Below are 20,703 nucleotides of genomic sequence, written 5' to 3' on the forward strand. Positions count from 1 at the left end.
ACGCCTCCCTCGAATAAACGCCCCTAAAAAGCACCCCTTGCCAAAAATAAACGCCCCATGGTGTTTATTCGAATAAATACGGTATTATAGTTTTCCAAACCAAACGTTGTCAAATCGACATACTTTGATGATCATTAACCACCTCTATAAAAGAAATAAGAGAAGTTTTTACACTAGAACGATTCGATAACGATTTATTAGTTATGCAATAACAACACATTTTCACAAATCAAATTAGATGACGTCATAATCATGGAAAACATTAAAATCGTAGTGTTAGCAAAGATTTTATCGTTTTTACATGATTATGAAGTCATCTGAATTGATTTGTTAAGATATTTTGTTATCGTATACACGATAAATAATTATCGAATCGTCCTAGTGTAAAAAATTCTCTTATTTCTTTTATTTTCTATATAAACAATCGCTTTTTAGTTTTTATCGTTATCGTTGTCGTTGAAGTATAAACAGGCCTTTAATGGTACATTTTTTCGGGCACTAAATATAACAGGGAATAGGGCCTATCCCTAACTATTAGGAGATACTTATTCTTCATTAGTGCTATACGACGGTATATCTCAACGACTTCTTGGTATTATATTAGCAATTCTAAATATTTTCATGATTCATTTTGAAAATAAACCCTTCTTTCGAAAAGTAATCTGGAAAAGAAGCCAATCTATAAGCCCCAAGAGTCCAAAAAATTGCCTAAATATTGCATAAAATACATCAAATATGATTTGGGATCTCTATGGAAAAAAAAGCCTCTGGCTTATAGAGCAATTCCCTGCTTTTTATTTTGAATTTTTTTTTTTTTTTTTTTTTTTTTTTTTGAGAGGGGGTGGGGTTGCGCTTTTGTATGCTGTTTAATTATTTTTAGAAACAATCTCATGTAAGCAAACAATTGCTGTCTCTTTGTGGCAGTGGAAGGAGATTGCGCTAGACCTCCTCAAGACAACTCATGAACCAAAACATTTTCCTGATATATTCCGTTATTATTGTAGGCCTAATACGGTAAATTTAAAAAAAATAGCCTAAATTTTTTGGGTAAGTTAGACCTTGTTCAATGACACATTGAGACTGCGGCTGACGCGTCATACACAAAGTTGACATTTTTTGCAGTAGCTCTGGTACGTATGCGATGTTTATTATCAATTTCAATTTTGTAAAAATACTGTGTGTGTAGAAAGTGAAGCGCGATGGGTCGATACCAGTATTCTTCTTTTGTGATGTCAGGCTTCATGCGTTTGTTTTAATAGCAATGGTGTTGCCGATTTAGCTAGACAACCATCAGGACTGGTAATTAACTTCACCAGGTTTGATAAGTGGGTGAAAATGAATCGTTTTCAATGCACCGTCCGTCGCTTGGAGGAGCAAGCTGAGCCTCTTGTTTGCAGTTTCGAGGTAAGGTCTCCATCAAAGGAAGAGCGCCGGAGTACTCAGTATTCTGTAAATACTTTAGGTTACCGGCGTATTCCTCTTTTTGATGTACTACCAGTGATGGCGCCAGGACCTGCCCGACGGAGTGGCTGAAGGCCCCGACGGTGGGGATGGGGGGGGCTAGTGGATCGAATTGAGTCTCACTTGGCTGGGGGCCAGTGTGGGGGGGGGGATAGGGACCTGGGGGATTCGCCCTCCCCTGGAACCGACGGATATTTGATATTTGAATTTTTATTACTTATTTGATAGGCACCGAGCTACTATAATATGACTTCATGTAGGCTATGTTTTCTAATGTCGAAATCAGCTTCCAAAACCAAAACAGTTTGAATAATAAAACAAGAAACAAAGAGTATGTAATATGTAACCATCTAATTTATTTTCAAATCCTCATTCTTTAAAAGTGCAATTCTAACATTTTAAAAATTTTACATGAAATCTGTCAACCACGCCGTCAGGTCGAGGTTGCTTCCCCTATCACGCATCATGAGGCTATCCAAACGAGCATTAATTGTCAGTAACAGAACGCAAATTATTTTTAATGAGTTTAATTGAACTGTTATTATTTATTATTATTATTATTATTATCATTATTGTTATTATTCTTATTATTATTATAGTTTAATGAAAGTAAATATTTTTTTTTAATTTGTTTATTCCCCGACAAAATTTACTCGTCTTCCCTGGCGCCACCACTGGATTCAATAATCTGCTGTATCCCTTGATGTGCCATTTTCGATAGGTAAATAGATACAAATTGTAACTTTAGATCACTCCTCTGAAAAAGCATTTTCGATCATGTACTTGCTCTACCACTTGCAGTATGAGACTTGAGACTGTCTAGGCCAAGGGCCTATGTCTTTCTAGGCCAAGTCTACCAACGGAAGGGGCCATTAAGCTTCCCCATCTGACAGGTCAAGCCCCCCCCTTACCGGCCAGAGCTCGTCGGGTAGTCGGACCAAAAAAAAATATATGCCTACACCAAGCAAACATGTACATGTCTGTCATATCACACTGACTTTCTTCTGGAAAGAACGAGAGAATATACCAGATTGCACCTTCACAGAACAGAAAGTGAATTGTGGACAAGACCAAGGTTTTTGATATACAATCCAACAACGGAGCCCCCTTTCTTTGAACCTTAATCTTGTGTCCTACACAAAATCAAATTACATTAAGAAAACAGTTAAAAACAATGAAGTATGTTAAGACTTTTGCAAATTTTACAAGTGGTTGCTCAAAACTATGTTGAGCATTCCCGTAAATATCATTCTGTGTTAATATTTAATAAATTAAAACAATGAATTGCTCATGATTTATCAACTTATCGACTTTGAATTCAACATCCCAACTTGTCAATAAAAAATGTCAGTAAATCAGTGGTTCAAAAGTTTTGTGCTGCGATGACATATTTGTAACATTTTGTTCCCTCCAGCATGGCGTCAGTGGCTTCTCTATAAAACTGACTATATGAGCAGTTTTTATTTGAATACATCCACCTAATGTACCTTTACCTTTTGAGAAATTGCCATTTCAATACCAGTTTACTGTCACTGCATGTAAAAATGAGTAATTAGAAAAATAATGTGGCAGTATTGTTGATTCCTATAAAATGACCCATCATTTTCAAGCTTTGTGACGAGTATGAATACCGTATGTATTAAAATGTCAATATTTTAGTTTTGGCCATTGATACTGGTTTGGGATGGCATGCCCCATTTTTTCAGTCTGATTACCTTTTTTTACCTTTATGAGTATCAATATAACTACTGATGCTATTACGCAATATGTTCTGGGTTTACATTACCTGTATACATTAAAGCATCACAAGGTATACTGTAGATAAAAGCACTATAAACAAAAACATACAGATTTACTAACAAACAAGAAATATGCAGCTGCTGTTTTGTTATGTACTGTAGTAATATGGACATAACAGTGAGTTAATTTAAGGATTTACGTAGTAGAAAGTCTCAACCAGCAAAACCTGTTAAATACGATGTTGAATACCATTATTTCATCCCTTAAATAATTAATTATTTTGTTAATTGATATTCCATGTACTCTTATTAATAATTTTAGTTTGCTGTCATTTATTGTTTTAATATAATTGTTAGTATTGTAAATTATAATGTATTTTATAAATTTATATTACTTCAATATCTCTGATTTAATTTACAATATATTTTGATTTCAAATTTTGCTATTGTTTAAAATATTTACTTTGAATTCTTTAATAGGTTTTGTTTCGTCCTTCTTTATATGCATTGAGTCTCCCAAAAAACCAGCTTCAGTTGGATGAACCATCCTCACAAACCATTGTTGAAATATATTTAATTGTACAGTAGCCATAAAAGACGACCATTAACCATTCCCAGAATAAAAAGCAACAAATGTGTTGATGGAGAATCCATGTCTTACCTCCAGGGAGAAACATATCAGCTTGTTTATAAAAATTCACTTAAAAAAAAATCAATGTCTTTTTTTCAAAGAAGATGAAGTCACTCAAAATTTTCTGCCTGTTTCTGATAAATTAAAAAGCGATTATTGATGATAATTTTCAACGAATTATGTGAATTTCACTTTTTATTTTTCAGAAAGATGTAAGGGGTCAGGTGTTGCTAGATTATGTCATCGAAAAGCTGAACATTGTGGAGAGAGATTATTTCAGCCTTAGATTCATGGATGGAGAAAAACAAAGGGTATATTTTAATTTTTTTTTTTAATTGTTGAATTCACCATAGAATGTACACCAAAATACCTACAGACACAACATGTGATTCCCCTTTCCTCCACATACACCTGATCACATAGTGTATATATATTTGTTATAATATGTGTCATGTTTGTCTGTTTTTCTGTCTTTGTTACTAATAATAATATTGCTTATTTTCTATATTACTTAGAGTGGCCATCTCATAGATCTTTGCACTTGTCATTTCCTATCATTTTCGTTTATTCATAATAAAAAATGTACTGTATCTTGATGCTTTTATTTTAAACGGAAAATACAATTGAACGTGAACTTGAACATGCATAGATACGGGTACTGAAACTAAAGGCAGGATACACACAATACCGATGATGGAGTGATTCCTTGGAGAATGCAATGCAATGAGGCACACACAATGGATCATTCTTTAGCGACAATCCAATCAGTCTACCATCACCAATCTGCAGACAGCGTCATGTTGTCAAACACTCAAAGAGAGCAGAGATGAATTTGTTGGCTGATGGTGGCAGTGGTTGTACGACAGTTGCATGATGCAGTGTCTGTAAATAAATATAAATTATAATATTGCATTTCCATAGAAATTAATTTGACTTTTTAAAACAATATACTATTTTAAAATTAATACAGTATATAGTAGTTTATTACTAAACTGTTTGTTGACAGGTACACCAATATGAGGCATGTTGTGGCAAAATGGCTAAGTTGTAGCAAAAATTGAAATTCAAGTTATTAGTATTTTTAGATACATGAGTATGTGATCTTTAAAATAAGAGGTCATTCATTGAAATTGGACATTTCAAGCCTAAGTTATTGGAAAGTGAAAGTACAGTACACTTAGAATCAAGATAAACATGTTTTTGAGTATTAATTGCCTTTCAAAGTTATATGTGCATACATTGATTAATAGAATCATAATGAACTATCAAAATAACATTAAATAAACAATTTTTTGACCACTTCCAGAAATAATACTTTGGTACATGTAAAACATTAAACTGTTGATCTATAATGAAAAACAGATTTGGATTTTTAGGCAATTTTTTTAGCTCCCATATTTTATAGCTCATTTACTCAATACTGGCCTGTGCAACAACTTAACCATTTTGCCACGACATGCCTCATATACCAGTTGTGCTTTCACAATTTTATTAGTTTGTTTTGCATCTAAAGGAATAACTCATGCCCCCCCCACTGAAAATTAGCTGAGCAAGACAATCACCTCATTCCCCAGCTAGTGCCCCTAACTTTTCCATCCTGCACCCTTAAGTTCCTCCCAAGCCAATATTTGAAGATACGCCAATGTCTATGGTTGCTGCAGTCCCCCTATCAAGCTGCTCTAGTCATCCTGGTCATAGAGTAGACACTATTGAATGTAATAAGTAATAATATTCATATACTGTACGTCTGTTACATAGAGTACTCAAATATTTACAATACAAGGAATTAATTTATTCTTTTGATGAGTGACTCTAAAATGCATTAAATTCTCTACAGGTAGTGAAACCCACACTCTGTAGATATCTCTTCATTTTATGGACGATTATTATAAATACATGAAATTAATTGAAAATAGAACTCAATTTCCTGGTTAAGGACTCCATAGAACAATGATATAAGACCTTGCTTTCATTTACATTCTTTAGGTGAGGTTTTTTTCATACCTTGTTTAACGAACCTGCCACTCGTCAATAATGGTGATTTCAAATAAAAATAATATTTTATTTTCCGATAATTGGCACACTGGCCTCCACAAAAAAAGGAAATTTTAGAAAAAAATGAAGTTTTAAAAAAATTGTTACGCTACCTTGAAATCAACAAAAATAATATATGTATATTTCTTCCTAATTATATAAATTTAAGGCATTTAACCATCCCATTCCTACAGTATACTGCTTACATTCACCTATTAAATTTTATTTTTATATTCTCCTCCATCTAGATGTTTTTGGCAAAAATATTTGCTAAATAAGACACCAAAATTAGTATGTTGATTTTTTTCCCACCCTCCTCTGACGGTCTTTAAAAAAATAGCAAGACATAAAAAAAGTCATGCCTTACCATGTCTGTTACTGCAAGGCCTGCTGTTCACATTTTTTTGTAAAAAGTTTTTCTGTAAGTGAATATCTAAATTCATGACATTAATAAGAGAATGCCCACACATTTATGTTATTCAGATCAAAGTCAGATCTACTTTAGACATGGCTGCCAACCGTTATTTACTGTTCTTATAATTGCTACTGTAATGCATGGAATGCAATAGGAATTGTAAGTGATGATTTAATCATGTGAGCTCACTGTTGCCAGAGATACGACTGTCATTCATTTCAGGACAGATACGTGATCTGTCTCTATTGTATTATTGTATCTTTTTGGATGGAAACTCAAACTACACGTAACGCTTGAGAATTCAAATTTAATTAACTTGGTATCATAATATTGATTGAAATTTCGAACTACAATATTAATAATAATGTTTAGTTGACTTTGTACAACTGTGAATAAATGAAGTCTTTTGCACTTGAAAATTAAAAAAAACTGTTGAAGAAATTAGCTTAAAAGACAAATTAGGCAAGCAAGTGTAAAAGCTGCTTAATAGGAAACAAATAAAATTAGAGGGAGGCAGAAAGATACCTACTGTATTGAACACATTTCCAGAACAATCAGTGGCAGTGCCGGGGTGGGGGAGGAGAGGGGATTAAGCAACTGTCGGACAGCCCAAGATTTAAAATTGAGCAAAATGATCTAAAATTATTAGAAGCACATGGATGCCAAAACATAAAACTTTTTTATAAGTTTTTTAAAGCTATGGTGGTGCTGTCATTAGAGACTAATAATGCCACAAATAGAAGCAGTTTGTCAATATTCACCCATTCCGTTGTAAAGACTTGATCTACATAATTTTATGTATTTCATTAAACAGTCATATTTCTCATCTACAAAAAAGTGCATCTTATCAGTTTGAAGAATATCATTCATTGGAAAATGTCAAGGCTTGAAATATGAATCAATTTTGTATTTCATGGTTTACGTCAGTTATTTTAATATAAAATATTCATATGAATGTGATGTGCTTTCAGACTCTGGTTAAAAGGCAACAGATTATAAAACCATGTGCAGAGCTGTACAGATCTTGACAAATCAGCCCATTGCTTTGATAGGCTTTTTAAAGTGGCATTTAAAGTTGTTCGCATTAAAATATATTCTGAGTCCTCATTACCATAATCCATTCATTTCTGTTATAAATACAAACATTCTGCATTGTTAAGTCATTAGTGGGCAGTAATTTTTAACATTGTGTGAGCATGTCTAAAGCTGGACACTTGACTGCGTCATACGACCGTCAAACGACTGTCAGCCAACAATCGAACTCCGCTGTCGTTGAGCACTAGATGACCCGATGCTGTCTACTGATTGTCGGTAGCAATCTCAATGGATCGTCATTAAAAAACGATTTACTGCACGCTTGTTGTGGCGTTACATTCTCTATTGAATTACTGTAGTTAGGTGTAGGCTACCCATTCAGGTATATCACAGCAATTTGAGAATGTTTCTATTTTAGCAGGTAATGGAGGACGAATGGGAGATTTCCAAAACTATTTAGCTAAATAAATAGGATTGACGCTTTAATGTATATGCTATTTCAATTGAATCAATTGTTTGTTAATGTATCATGTTTCAATAGATGTTAGAAATCTGATAATAATACTCTATGTATTAAGCAGTAAGATAGCAGTCTATCATTCTTTCCTGTAGGCATTCTGTCACTTGTAAATTTGAAGCTGTAATGTTTATCTCGTGAGAAAAAGATATATTTCAGTATTTGACGTGCCTAATTTATGTCTAAGTAGGTTACCAATTGCTTTCACATGAACATTTGATTGTGAAAAATCCTATCAAAAGTAATTGATACAAAAATAATACCCATCCTATATTCAATTATAGATAATCTCCTATATTCTTTGCATACCTTTAAATTGGTTTATAATGTATAAAGATTTGTATTACAAGTTGTAACTAGAGTAGTCACACCATAGAGCGTATACCTCTGCCATGTGCCTGAATACAGTACTGACAATATGCAGGCTGTGATCATGTGCAAAACTGCAGCATACCCTGTCGTATTCAGGGACCTTATTTTCTTGAGTGCTGCAGCCTACCCATAAGAAATTAATGCAATGGCCCACTGTATTCAGACACATGTGCTGCCTGTATACAGTACAAGGGGTGACTTCATTATTTTCTTTTATGCTCGAGAGAAAAAAAAAATTTCTGTGATCTTGACCTTATTCATTGACCTTTTCTTCCGAAAATTGAAGTATTACAGTGTATGTCCCATTTCACTAAATTTTATGATGGTCCATTCATTAGTTTTTGCGTAATCTTGCTAACAGAAAGACAGACAGCAGTGAATACATATCCTCCTTGGTAGAGGTATTAAGATAATAATTATATAAATATATTTTTACTTGCAAATATATTATTTTATATTTTTACAGCATTGGATTGACCCCACAAAGAATATAGTGAAGCAGATGAAAGGTATTGTATCATATAAACTATTTTTAAACTTAGTGAGTGGAGTTGTGAGAATAATTCCGGGCATATTACAGGATTTGAACAAAGAACCCTGGAATTGTACTTTAAATGTGACAGACCATAACAACCATGATTGACTCCTCCATCAGGACATAGCTACTGAAAATCAAGGCAATTTAAGTTCCTGGGCCAGTCACATATGATATTTAAAATTAATGTGTACTTTCCATGACAAATTTTTAAATAATAATATATAGGTTATTAAATATAGCGCCCTATAATCACCTCTCTGAACGCTGTTACACACACAAAATAGAAAAGACAAATTAAATAGTACAATGATGGACAATATCTTCAATGTATTAAATAAGATGCAATGAAAATTGAGGAAATAGAAATGATAATGTTATGAGATTAATAAAAAGTAAAAAGCAATGATAATCATAATTACATTATAAACAAAATGAAATACAAACATTGCTTTGATTACAATTGCATGTTCTTATAGTGATGTAAGTCCAAGTTCAAAATAAACATTTGTTCTTTGCTTAGAATTTGCTTAAAGTCTGCACTCTATCAACATAACTCAATTGAATCTCAAGATAGAAACTAGTACTCAACCAAGTGATGTAATTCTCATGTTAGTTGTCATAGTGATCAGGTCTATGTCTATTTATTGCCCAGTTATTGACGTGCATCATCATCAGCTATCAGTTTTAATGTACAGTGTCTGCTAGATGTCTGCTGTCGTTTCGTTGTTTGCTTACATTTTCTTGTAGTTGCGTACGGGGTTGACTTAAGGTCACCTCATTTATTAGTATTATATCACAATATAAGTGTTTTGTACGGTTTCAACTAGCTATGACCTTTACAACAATATTTTTATTTAAGTATGTGGAGTAGATTTTTCGTAATTATTAAAAAATTAAAGCATTCATAAATTGTAATAATGTAAATATGTGGCAAAGACAAGCCAAACCAGTCACTCGTTGCAAAAATTGATTTTTAGTTATTAATACTGTGTTAAACAGTAAAATGAGAGCTATAAATAAAATGTTAAAAGAATCATTTAAATCCGATATTTCATTATGAAGTTACAGGAGTTTAAACATACATCTGTTTAAAGAGCAATATTTGAGAAATCAGCCTTTTAAGTTTATGATTTCAGGCATTTCCCAGGCAGAAACCATCACCAAATCGTTCAAAAATTGTTGCTTTAACATTCGGGGAAAATAACAGCATAGCATCATCATAGATATATAATGGTTAGTTTAGTGCATTAAAATAAATTTCGAAAATGTTGACATCCCAGGATGTTTTGGTCTCCCAGGATATTTTTATCTCTGAAACAGGATTTACGACGAGTGACTGGTTTGGCTTGTCTTTGCCACATATATTTTATTGTGATTCAATTTTCTCATTCATTACATAGATACATGTTGTTGGGCATTTAATTTTTAAGTCCTGTTTACACTTTTCAAATTTTATTTTACAAAAACATGTGACATGCATTATAAATATAGCCATGATGACATCACATCATGACCATATATAGCCACATCATGACCGTATATAGGCACATCATGACTATATATCGGCATACAACAAATTTCATAATCTGGACAGGGCGTTAAAGTTTAACCACTAACCATTTTTAATTTTCAGAGAAAATTCTCAATTATATGGTTAATTCACAGTTTTGTTAGTAACTTATAGTTATCATAAAAATATTGGATTTTTGCACCACAATGCAACTGGCATAAAAGGCATCGTTCATCTATTGGGAGAAATAAAAAAAAAATTTATGTGACATATTTTTTTCTTTGCTGTTCCAGACGAACACTTTTAGCTATATTGTGTACAGATAACATTTGGTACTGGACGTGTTTTATAAGTGTATTTTAATTGTTGGAGAGGTACAACAATTCTTTTCCAGGATTGTTAGCCACCAAACTATAGATATGTAATAGAAAAACAAAATAATTTTGGATATTCTCATACAATATTACCGTACTGTAACAGATCAGTAGTCAAACATAAAGTCTTATATAATAACACTTTAGTGTTTGGTGTGTGTTTGTAATAGATGGTAGATTATGATTAATAATAGGCTAAGAGGAATCAGTATAATAAAGCTATTGTATAGATAGATATCCGGGTTAAGAGTTGTAGTAAATTTGTATACTTGTACTATTTTAAGAAGCTTTTAAAAATCATGAAAATGATTTGTTAGTCTATTCATGGAGGAATAAACTAATTCCTCCATGGTCTATATTTGTCGATGTATGACTTGATTTTATGTTTCAAATTTATCCAAGTACAAGTTAGCAGGACTTGTCTTAAAACTGTATGCATAAATTGTTATTGTATTTGATCAAATTCACAGGAGGACCACCTTACAACCTTGTCTTTAGGGTGAAGTTCTATCCATCAAACCCACAAGCAATCAAGGAGGGGATCACACGGTACCATCTATTCCTCCAACTGTGTCGGGACCTCCAACATGGCCGCCTTTTATGCAATAAGGAGGATTCTGTCATCTTAGCAGGTTATATTATCCAGGGTAAGTTGTAAAAGGAGTAATGGAAATGGTGATTGAGATTATAATGTTGATGGTATTTTTATGGTGATAATTGTGTGATGGGAATTGTATTAATGATGACAAACGATACTTAATATAATAAAGATAATAAGGAAAGTTTAATGTATGCAAGTCATTGATTTTGTTTTGCTAAAATGTAAATTTAGTGGGTGAATCTTACAACAAGGTTGTTACACACATCTCAAATACAACATTAATAATGAGAGTAATGCAATTACAGTAGATTGAAAGAGATATCAGAAGATAGAAAAATGTTTGTATCTAATGTTTGGTTTTGTCCATTTGTTATTGATATAATATAATTATTTATTGTAGCAGAAAGTAAACTGATATTTTTCTATATTTTTTCATCCAGCAAACATTGGCGATTATGATTTGGCTGCCGAAGATGGATATGTGTCAAAGTTCAAGCTGGTTTCTCGACAATCCTCCAGATTTGAAAAGAAAGTTGAAAATCAGCACAGGTGCTTAAGGTATGGAACAACAAATCATTTGGCAATGTTTTAGTTATTTATTGAAAAAAAGATGCTAATAAACACAGATGCCTACATGTATATGCAATGCAGTAACTGGTGGTGATGTGAGGTGGCTTTGGTTAAAATTGGGATAAGAATTATTAGTCATTGGTTTAAATTGTAGTAAATGAAATCATTTTGTAATTTATTTCTGCTTTTCATGAATAGTTTAAAATGTTGATTTCAAACCTTGAAATCTAGACTGCATTTTCGATGAAGAAAATGTAATTTATTCAGTGACTTTAATGCCATGCTTTACATTACAGTACATGTTCATTGCTTGGAAATAGATGCTTGTTTTGGTCAAAGGGTTTGGTGGGTTTCTTAGCTACAAACTTATTACATATTTTAAGTTTTCCCTCCTTTAATATTCCTTCTCTGATGCTTTGCCCCTTTTCATATCCTCTATCCTAATCTCTGTCCACTATTACCACCATCGTCTGCTATCCATCCGTCTATCATTATTTCATTTCTTAATTGACTTTTCTTCAGCTCCTAAATTTACCCATCCTTTTCATTCTGTTTCTTCTTCCAATTCACCTTTGTTTTTCTCTTGTATTTTATGCCTCAACTTTCCCTCCTCTCTCATTTATCATGCTCTACTAAAGTTTCCCTCATAGTTTCTTATGTATTTTCTCCACTGCCCCATTTCTTGCAGCTATATATTTCTGGCTGTTATTTGTTTTATTGCTTGACTACTGGTCAACGTGCATAAAATGATATTTCTGTTTGCAGGGTCAAAGTTTAATCATATTCAATCATTGGTTGTGTGCATGATTATTCAACAGTTAAGTGTCATATTATATTTTGCTGCTTTTTCATACAGCACTCATAACATAGTTTTAGTATTTATCAATTTTTATTTTATTCAGATAATTTGTGCCTTTTTTTTGCTAAAGCATTGGTTTTCATATTTATCATACTGAAACATTTAACTGCCAATAATAATTAATAAACAAAATGTTTATAGTAATAACGTTACAAACTAATGTACTGTAATCTATTTAATGCTTGATTTGCACTACTAATATTTTTTTGTTCCCACAAATTCAAATGGATTCTTTTAAAATTTGAAAATACCAGAAATGTACACTAATTATGACTTATTCTGTTATGTATTCTTTTATTATTAATTAATGTTATAGCATTGATGATGTGTTTATATCATATATTGCATGATTTGTTTGATTGACAATTTTTTACATTAGGTTTTAGATTTGCAAACAATTTTATTCTTTTAATTTTAATACTTCCTTTTTTTCAATTCATAAACCGTTCTATAGTTCCTCTATAATGGAGAATGCTTTGCTCTCCAATTATTTGTTATGTAATTATTTCACTGGTAGAACCTTTATTTTAAAAGCATTGACTGTGTTTGGAATATCAAAGATTTATCATAAATTATAAATATGTAAATAAGGCATAATACAATACAGTTTAATAGCCATGACAACTGAACCCATATATGGTAATTCTTAGAATGGTATTACCACTCCACAAAAGGCTGTATTTCCCTCTCAAAATATTTGTTCTCATGCATTTTCTATGGTAGAATCTATAAGCTTAGTAGTAGTTTGAAGGTAATGACAGATTTAGTATCACATTGTTTGCTGTGCAAATTCTCACATTTCATCAGAATTCTAATAATAAATTCTATTAAATGTCATTAAAATCTATCACTAAATTTCATTTCATAATTGCATATCCATTCAAGAATGCAGAAAAGAAAAGAAACGCACATGGATGTACTGGATATCTAAACAGCCTCATTTAAAAAAGTATGATGGCCCATTCAGTCGAGGAAAAATGTTACCTGTGTATTTTCAAATATAGAAATACTACTAATGCTAACGTCATACAACTTCATCTAATAGGAGAGTTTGTCACTGTAATGAAAATATTTAATATTGAATGAGAATAAATTTGCATTTCATATTACATTGTATTATTAAAATTATTATTAAATGATATCTTAGTTATTGCTATTAATACTGTATATAGCATAAATATTTTTTACAATATATTCAATAAAAAAATTAATGCATATCCTTAGTTCAGTTTTATTTCATAATAATCCTAATAATATGTGAGTCTTACTGTATATAATGCTTCTTACCAAGGTCTTTATGCAGTGCCGCCATTGGATCAAGCACTTAAGGAACACATACTAAGCCTGTCTCTTATACACATCTAGATGTGTATAAGAGACAGACTTAATATAATAAAGATAATAAGGAAAGTTTAATGTATGCAAGTCATTGATTTTGTTTTGCTAAAATGTAAATTTAGTGGGTGAATCTTACAGCAAGGTTGTTACACAGAGGCCCACACATCTCAAATACAACATTAATCAGAGGGTTGAGCGCTGCTGATGCTGAGGAACACTTCATAAATAAAGCCCACACTCTTCTCACCTATGGAGTAGACCCACATCCTGTGAGGGTGAGTATGGGTTGAAAATGGTTTTCTAAATGATCCTATGACATGGTGCTATAGAGGGCTAATAGAGGGCAGAATAGATGAACAATATCTGCAATGATCATAGCAACAAATATTTTATATTAAGTTCTAAAGATAAACAACATTATGTCTTTTTTTTTCAATATGATTTGAGTATGTTGGGCATCACTAGATTAGATTGACTATTGGGGTCCCAACTTCGGAAAAGCCACATTTGGAAGATCTGATTAAATGAGCTTCTTAACTCATCTTTTTTTACTTTACTGCATGGCGATACCCATGGCCAGGTGACGTCACGGAGACAGTTGATAACACAGTAATAGAAATGTGCAAATATCTTTGAATTGTGGGACATACATTAATTTCGAGGAGAATTTTGCTTGCTCGCTGGATTAAAGGAGGCCATCTTAATTTCTAGCTGGCCTTCACAGCTCACAAAAAGCTTGGGACCTCTGATTCATTTGATGGTAATATATTTGATGAATTTATTTCTACCATAGGATATATATGGAACATTAGTGTATATAGGTATGACATACCGAGGCCTTAGCTTGTTGAAAGGTCGTGTGGAATTGCAACACTTCCCGTGGAAAGTGATTTCCAGACTCTCATTCGATGGTAGAACATTCTACATAAGTGCTGTAATAAATGAGGTAAGTATAATTTACCTATTTGTACTTCTTTTATTTGATTTTTGCGGTATCATGAAAAAAAAACAAGCTCATCACCAACAACCTCTAAGTTTCTGCCGTTATAAATACTATGCACTTTCAATTTTGTCTTTCATTTCTCCTATGCACTTTCTAGAATTCAGACTACAATGATAACTGTATAATAAATAGTCAAATCTGCACATGTGTTACCATTTCAAAACCTTGGGGATTAATTCTAGTTGTGCATGAAATTTAGTGCATGTATCAGAACATTCGCAATTATACTTATGTATCTGTGTATGCTGAAACACTGCTCAGCCAAGGAAATTGTCTAATAGATTGATTCCGCGATGTTTGTTTACAGCTGGTCATGTGACATATAGTGTGCATAATTATGGCGAAGTTAAGTGCGATCAGTGTAAAAGTACAGGAAAGATTAATGTTATGGTTGCAAAAACAACTGCCCACTATTAACGTGAGAAATAACTGGCAAGGAAAGGCACTATGATTGTTCAAAATAGTGTGTATTTACTTTTCTGTGCTTTGTATGCTTTGAAATTTATGGGATTCTTGGTAAGTCGTAGCTAGTCTAAAAATCCTAGGGAGTCAAATCGCAGTTCGCGGATCAAAGACTTGTGCATACCCAAGTAGGCTGTAGATATGCAGGGGCGTATGCCTAGCATTTCTTAAAAATCTCAATTTTTGGGGCCAGTATTTTATGGAGCATTTTTAGCAAACCAAAAACCTTATGTCAAAATTCTCAAGTTCCAACCAAAATTATTCAACATCAAATACGTTCTTTACAGCAGAAACACTCTGAAGATGCCACACATTTTCCTATTACCGATCGTCACTCGCACTGCGTATTTTCAATTTATACCCACTATACCCCACATGACCAACTTAGGGGAATCAGTCTATTGAACTTATGAGCACAGATCCTATATAGGATCTCTGCTATGATCTTCAGATTGTATGTCTAAACAGTGTGAGATGCTTAATGTCTGCTTATATCTGTTGGCAAGATGTTTTATCTATAATTGTCTCCTTTCACCCAGGAGTATAAACAAGTACATAGTAGTATTAATTCACTGATTTGGAATGTAATGGTTTTGGATGAATTTGAAGCGATCGTATGTATCCAATGAACTGGTAATAAGAGTGTTCTTCATGAAATAGTGCTACATAATAACTAATTATTATTGTAATTTTTTTGTCCTTCAGCGCAAAGTTGTACATCGGTTCCGCTCAGAGACATCAGCTGCTAGTAAGCATCTTTGGAAATGCGCAGTAGATCATCAGGCTTTTTTTAAGTGAGTAAATACAGTATATATGGTGAAGAGGACAAAAGAATTTATTTAAAACTGTCCCGCTAAAACTCTTCTTTCCTTATTGTTATTTTTACATCATATTTTTTTTCTTGTAATATATTGATAATGACAAAGGTAAAGGTAATTGTCATATGATTATAATTTTCTTCGGGCAGATTTGAAAGATCAAAAGATGTGTCAATGAAAACATCTGGAAGTTTATTTCGAGGGACACGCTTCAAGTTCTCGTAAGTTGTACTTGATTGCATTTCATTTGTGAATTGGGTAGGGTTGGTACACTACTCCACACGTTTGGTCACTAAAAAGAACTACAAATATAATAATTATTAGGTGAACCGACAAAGGTGTGCCATCTTAGTTTATAGAAAATATTTCCATTTAGTAATTGTTACATGTAAAAATAAATGAAATGAACTTTACCACCTTAGCCATCATTTTAATTTTGTTATTTTTATAGTGGCAGAACACAACATGAAGTATTGGAACAGAGCGCCAATATCACTAGAGAAGAACCCATCTTTGCGAGGTCAGTTAGCTATAAGTCATAACAAAAAATCTCTTCGCATATGCTCAGCTTAGGCCAGTTGGAAAGAGCTTTCTGTAAAGCCGGGCTTCCATAAAATCGCTACACTGTGTCTACTGTGTTTTCAGTGCAATTGTTGTACTGTGTAGTTTTCTCCAAATCGACCAACCTATCAGCATCACCGAAAGCTGTCGGCTATAGCGTGTTGAAATTGTAAACAAACTTACACTTTTTGAATATTAAAAAATCTGTATCTCATTCACCGTTCCCCAGTTTTTCATCAAACAACTTTTTTCTGTCTTAGAAAAATTAGTTCTACAACATATCAAAAATTTTTTTCCTCCAGAGCCTGACTTTAAAAGGATAGTGTGGTCTGAAAATGTTAGTATGACTTTCGCTCTGTTTTTTTTTTTATTTGTGCAGGAGTCCGCCCATGGTTAAGCCAAGAAGAACAAAGTCTTTTATGGATCATCTCTACACTTCAGATGTACACACGTATGATGGTAATTAATAAAATATGCAATTTGCATTTATTAATAATTAATTCAATCAATTTTTAAATAATATTGTTATGCTACCTCAATTTCTCTACCCATTTCTCAAAGTATACCACAAAATATTTGTATGAATTTTTAAAAATAATTTATTCTGACTGGTTTTATTTCAAAGGTTTTTCACAAATGTCCGACTCAAATCACTCAACCCCAAAAAGGTTTGACAATCAGCTGATGTCCTATCCTCCTGTCACTCATGAATGCATTGAAGAATCTACAACACTCTCAGATGACCTTTCACCTCCTTCCACTCAGGATGCCTGTGATGGCGCCGTTCCTAATAACTACCTTCCAGCAAAACGTGAAGCACGCATATGTAACACAGACTCCATAGTTCAGCCAAGTAGGATGTCTATATTAGTTAAAATCGTTCTTTGTTTCCTTGTGTCTATTTTCGTTTTGTCTTTGTGTTTAATTGTTCTGTTTGAAGCCGATTCTACAAATCTGAGCGCAGTACGAGATTTCAGGAGTTTACACTGTATAGAGGATTTCCATATTCACTTCTACATGCCATCGAAACAGAGTATTGTCAGGATTGCTCTTTGGTTCCAGGATATTGTAGAACCAGTGCGAATGTTACTCTCCAATGGGTCAATATCAATAGCAAGGAAATTGCATTCTGTTTTGTTTTCTGGTTTTACAGAGTCTAGTTCATAAAAACCCAAAATAATGCAAGGAATTATGGTATGATTGGTTGAGAAAACTTTCAGAAATGTATGTGTACGTGAAATTCAAGAAATTAAGGGGTGTATGACATTATTTCAATTTGGAAGAAATTATTGTGACATCTTTTCCTGTTAATAATATAGTTTTTCATAATTTAGATATAGTAATATTCTTATGCTTCGTCACCTTAATTAATAGTGGTGCAATATTACAAGTGACTAATATTTCAAAATCTATTTTTATAGATTATTTTATTATTATATTGTATGTATTATATCTATAGTTTATCCATTTACTGCCTTCAGACGATGACTTTAATTATTATTTATGTGATTGGTGGTTTGTTAATAGAGTAATATTGTTTTCCAGATATAGCTGTAATATATATAATCTCTATATTTGAAGAGTATCATAGTATGCAAATTATGTATTTAAATATTACTATAAAAAACACATGCAATATACTGTATATTCAATTCACTTTGTACCATACTATATTTTTTACCACTAGCATGGCATGTGTGAAGCCATATCTGCTTACAGAATATATTGACTATGTTAATGTTAATCCCACATAGTACTGTATAAATAATGAATATTCATGAGTGCAATGGGGTAGAATATTTCATGAGGTGAAAGATTGGATGTTCTATTCAATATGGCATAGTTTGAGTTGAATAGAATATCCAATCTTTCACCTCATTAAATATTCTGCCCCATTGTATGAATGAGAAGCATTCATAATTTGTTTTATACAACACCTCCTTTATACATCGCCTGCATGCTTTTCTTTGAATACATTACAAGGACCCATCATCCTTTCAATGGTGAGCATATAAAACCGGCGTAGCCCTAGGAATCGATCAAGTTCAGCTGATAAAATAGACTCATCCTACCACTAAAGCTGGCAAAATACTTCATACGGTTAACTGCATATTTTATTGCCTTTTTTGTTGATTCACCATCATTTTCTTTCACTAATTCCTCCAGACCTTCTTAGCTCAAAAGTACAAATGGCGCAGTACCAAATGAACCTGCCATTTTATTGCAGAGCAAAGATACTGAATGACCAACTCCTTGTTGACGCGTGAGTTGTAATAACATAGTCACGGGTGGCCTAGGTGCGCTAGGATAATTTTGTCTTGGTGATGAAAAAGTACTATTCAACCATCGTTGACTAGTACTCAAATAACCATGGAATAGTCATTTTAAATCTCACATGACCTGTTTTCAATCAATCAAATTAATAGAATATATACAGGTGTTGTATAATTATGTATAGTCGATCTGATGTACCTTTAAAATTACTGATCTAGAAAGTGATGTTATGGAGTACTTAGTATCAATGCAAGTTGAGTTTTATGAGCTCGAATAAAAAGAAGTATAAAGTATATGTGCCTGTATTTTTATGTCTACATTACCTTCTCTGAAGCCGCATAATATCTTGCCTATCGACTATGGGCGTCCTGGGACCATGCCCTGGTAGAAATCCATTGTCATATCAGCATCATCTGCAGATCGTAATTTGTTCTATCATACAGTAGAACCCTTATTAAGGGGACATCTTCGAGACTAAAGATGTCTGTGTTGCACTAATCTTTTCATATTTTCCTTGTGCTCTGGACCTCTCACTCTCTTCATGTCAATCTCTCATCAAACAAGTATTACTCAAGAACTAAATCAACATAAAAATTACCACAATTTAATAATATACAGCAAATGACATGATAACCATTACCAGTACATTTACCAGTAGAAATTAGCTTTGTACTTGTCATTGCAGCATTTATATTTCCAACATATGGTATAATAATTTTAGAATTATTATTATTTGTTTTTATTTTATGTTGTAACTGTTAATTGTTCAATATTTTTTGTATAACACATTATCTGGTTGGATGTCCATTGTGTGAAGCAATGATTGTTATGCAGTAATACAATACAATCTTACTAGGTACATTGAATAGATGTTTAGTAATAGAAATATAGTGCCCATTCCTCTCATTTAAGAAGGTAAACTACTTTTGTAACCCAAATTATACTTCCTCTACACCTTTAACAGAGACCTATGTATCAAGCTATTATTAAACCTGACTTCTACAACCTAACTATAGGCCAACCAGAGATGAGAGAGGGTGGACTAGGTTATGGTTAAATGAAATGATGAAGGCGTATATTATAATGTAAAAAACAAACACCAGCTACAAGAATGTCAAATTTTACAAAATGAAAAAAGAAGCAATATTGTATTGATGAATACTGTATTTGTAATGCTTGTTTATCATAATGATTGTAATGAAGGGTAATATTTTTAAATATTATTAAATATGTATAATTCATGTTTAATATTTAGAAAACGTTGAAGTTAAGTTACCAACGACAATGACAAGGTATACCGTATGTATCTTAATTTTATGTTACCAATACCAAGTAATTGATTAATTCAAGTGCAATTCAGAGCTATTCGACGTCTCTAAATTATATTGACCAGATAAGAATGGCTTATCTGATCTCAATGCTACTATTATCCTGATGAACCAGACAAAATTCGCTTACTGTGCTAGTATGGTTCCGAATTACTTCGAAAATATTATAGTAAGAAATTCATCGTTTTAGAAAAGAAGGATTTATGGTATAAAACATGATTTTAACAGAATGCATAATCAAACGAGCAATTAAGGAGAATATA

General features: G+C 32.6%; 1 protein-coding gene across 1 annotated transcript; it reads left to right on the forward strand.

Moving 5' to 3' along the window:
- The first annotated feature begins 1,173 nt into the window (after positions 1-1,173).
- LOC117101212 (FERM domain-containing protein 5-like) lies at positions 1,174-19,405 on the forward strand. The gene is made up of 12 exons (XM_033241127.1): positions 1,174-1,404; positions 4,038-4,142; positions 8,671-8,713; positions 11,097-11,273; positions 11,668-11,785; positions 14,182-14,269; positions 14,788-14,940; positions 16,165-16,253; positions 16,427-16,498; positions 16,729-16,797; positions 17,218-17,297; positions 17,464-19,405. The coding sequence occupies exons 1-12, from the start codon at positions 1,336-1,338 to the stop codon at positions 18,003-18,005; spliced, it is 1,605 nt and encodes a 534-aa protein (XP_033097018.1). The 5' UTR covers positions 1,174-1,335; the 3' UTR covers positions 18,006-19,405.
- The last annotated feature ends 1,298 nt before the right edge of the window (positions 19,406-20,703 follow it).

This window comes from Anneissia japonica, unplaced genomic scaffold (assembly GCF_011630105.1).
Source record: "Anneissia japonica isolate Jap-2015-1 unplaced genomic scaffold, ASM1163010v1 scaffold1946_len758022_cov188, whole genome shotgun sequence".
Classification (NCBI taxonomy): domain Eukaryota; kingdom Metazoa; phylum Echinodermata; class Crinoidea; order Comatulida; family Comatulidae; genus Anneissia; species Anneissia japonica.

Bases quoted from the DNA above. Each gene is read 5' to 3' on its own strand.
- LOC117101212 (XM_033241127.1), top strand. From the start codon at position 1,336: ATGAATCGTTTTCAATGCACCGTCCGTCGCTTGGAGGAGCAAGCTGAG. The intron at 11,274-11,667 runs GTAAGTTGTAAA...TTTTTCATCCAG, and splicing joins AGCAGGTTATATTATCCAGG to CAAACATTGGCGATTATGAT. The intron at 16,798-17,217 runs GTCAGTTAGCTA...TTATTTGTGCAG, and splicing joins GAAGAACCCATCTTTGCGAG to GAGTCCGCCCATGGTTAAGC.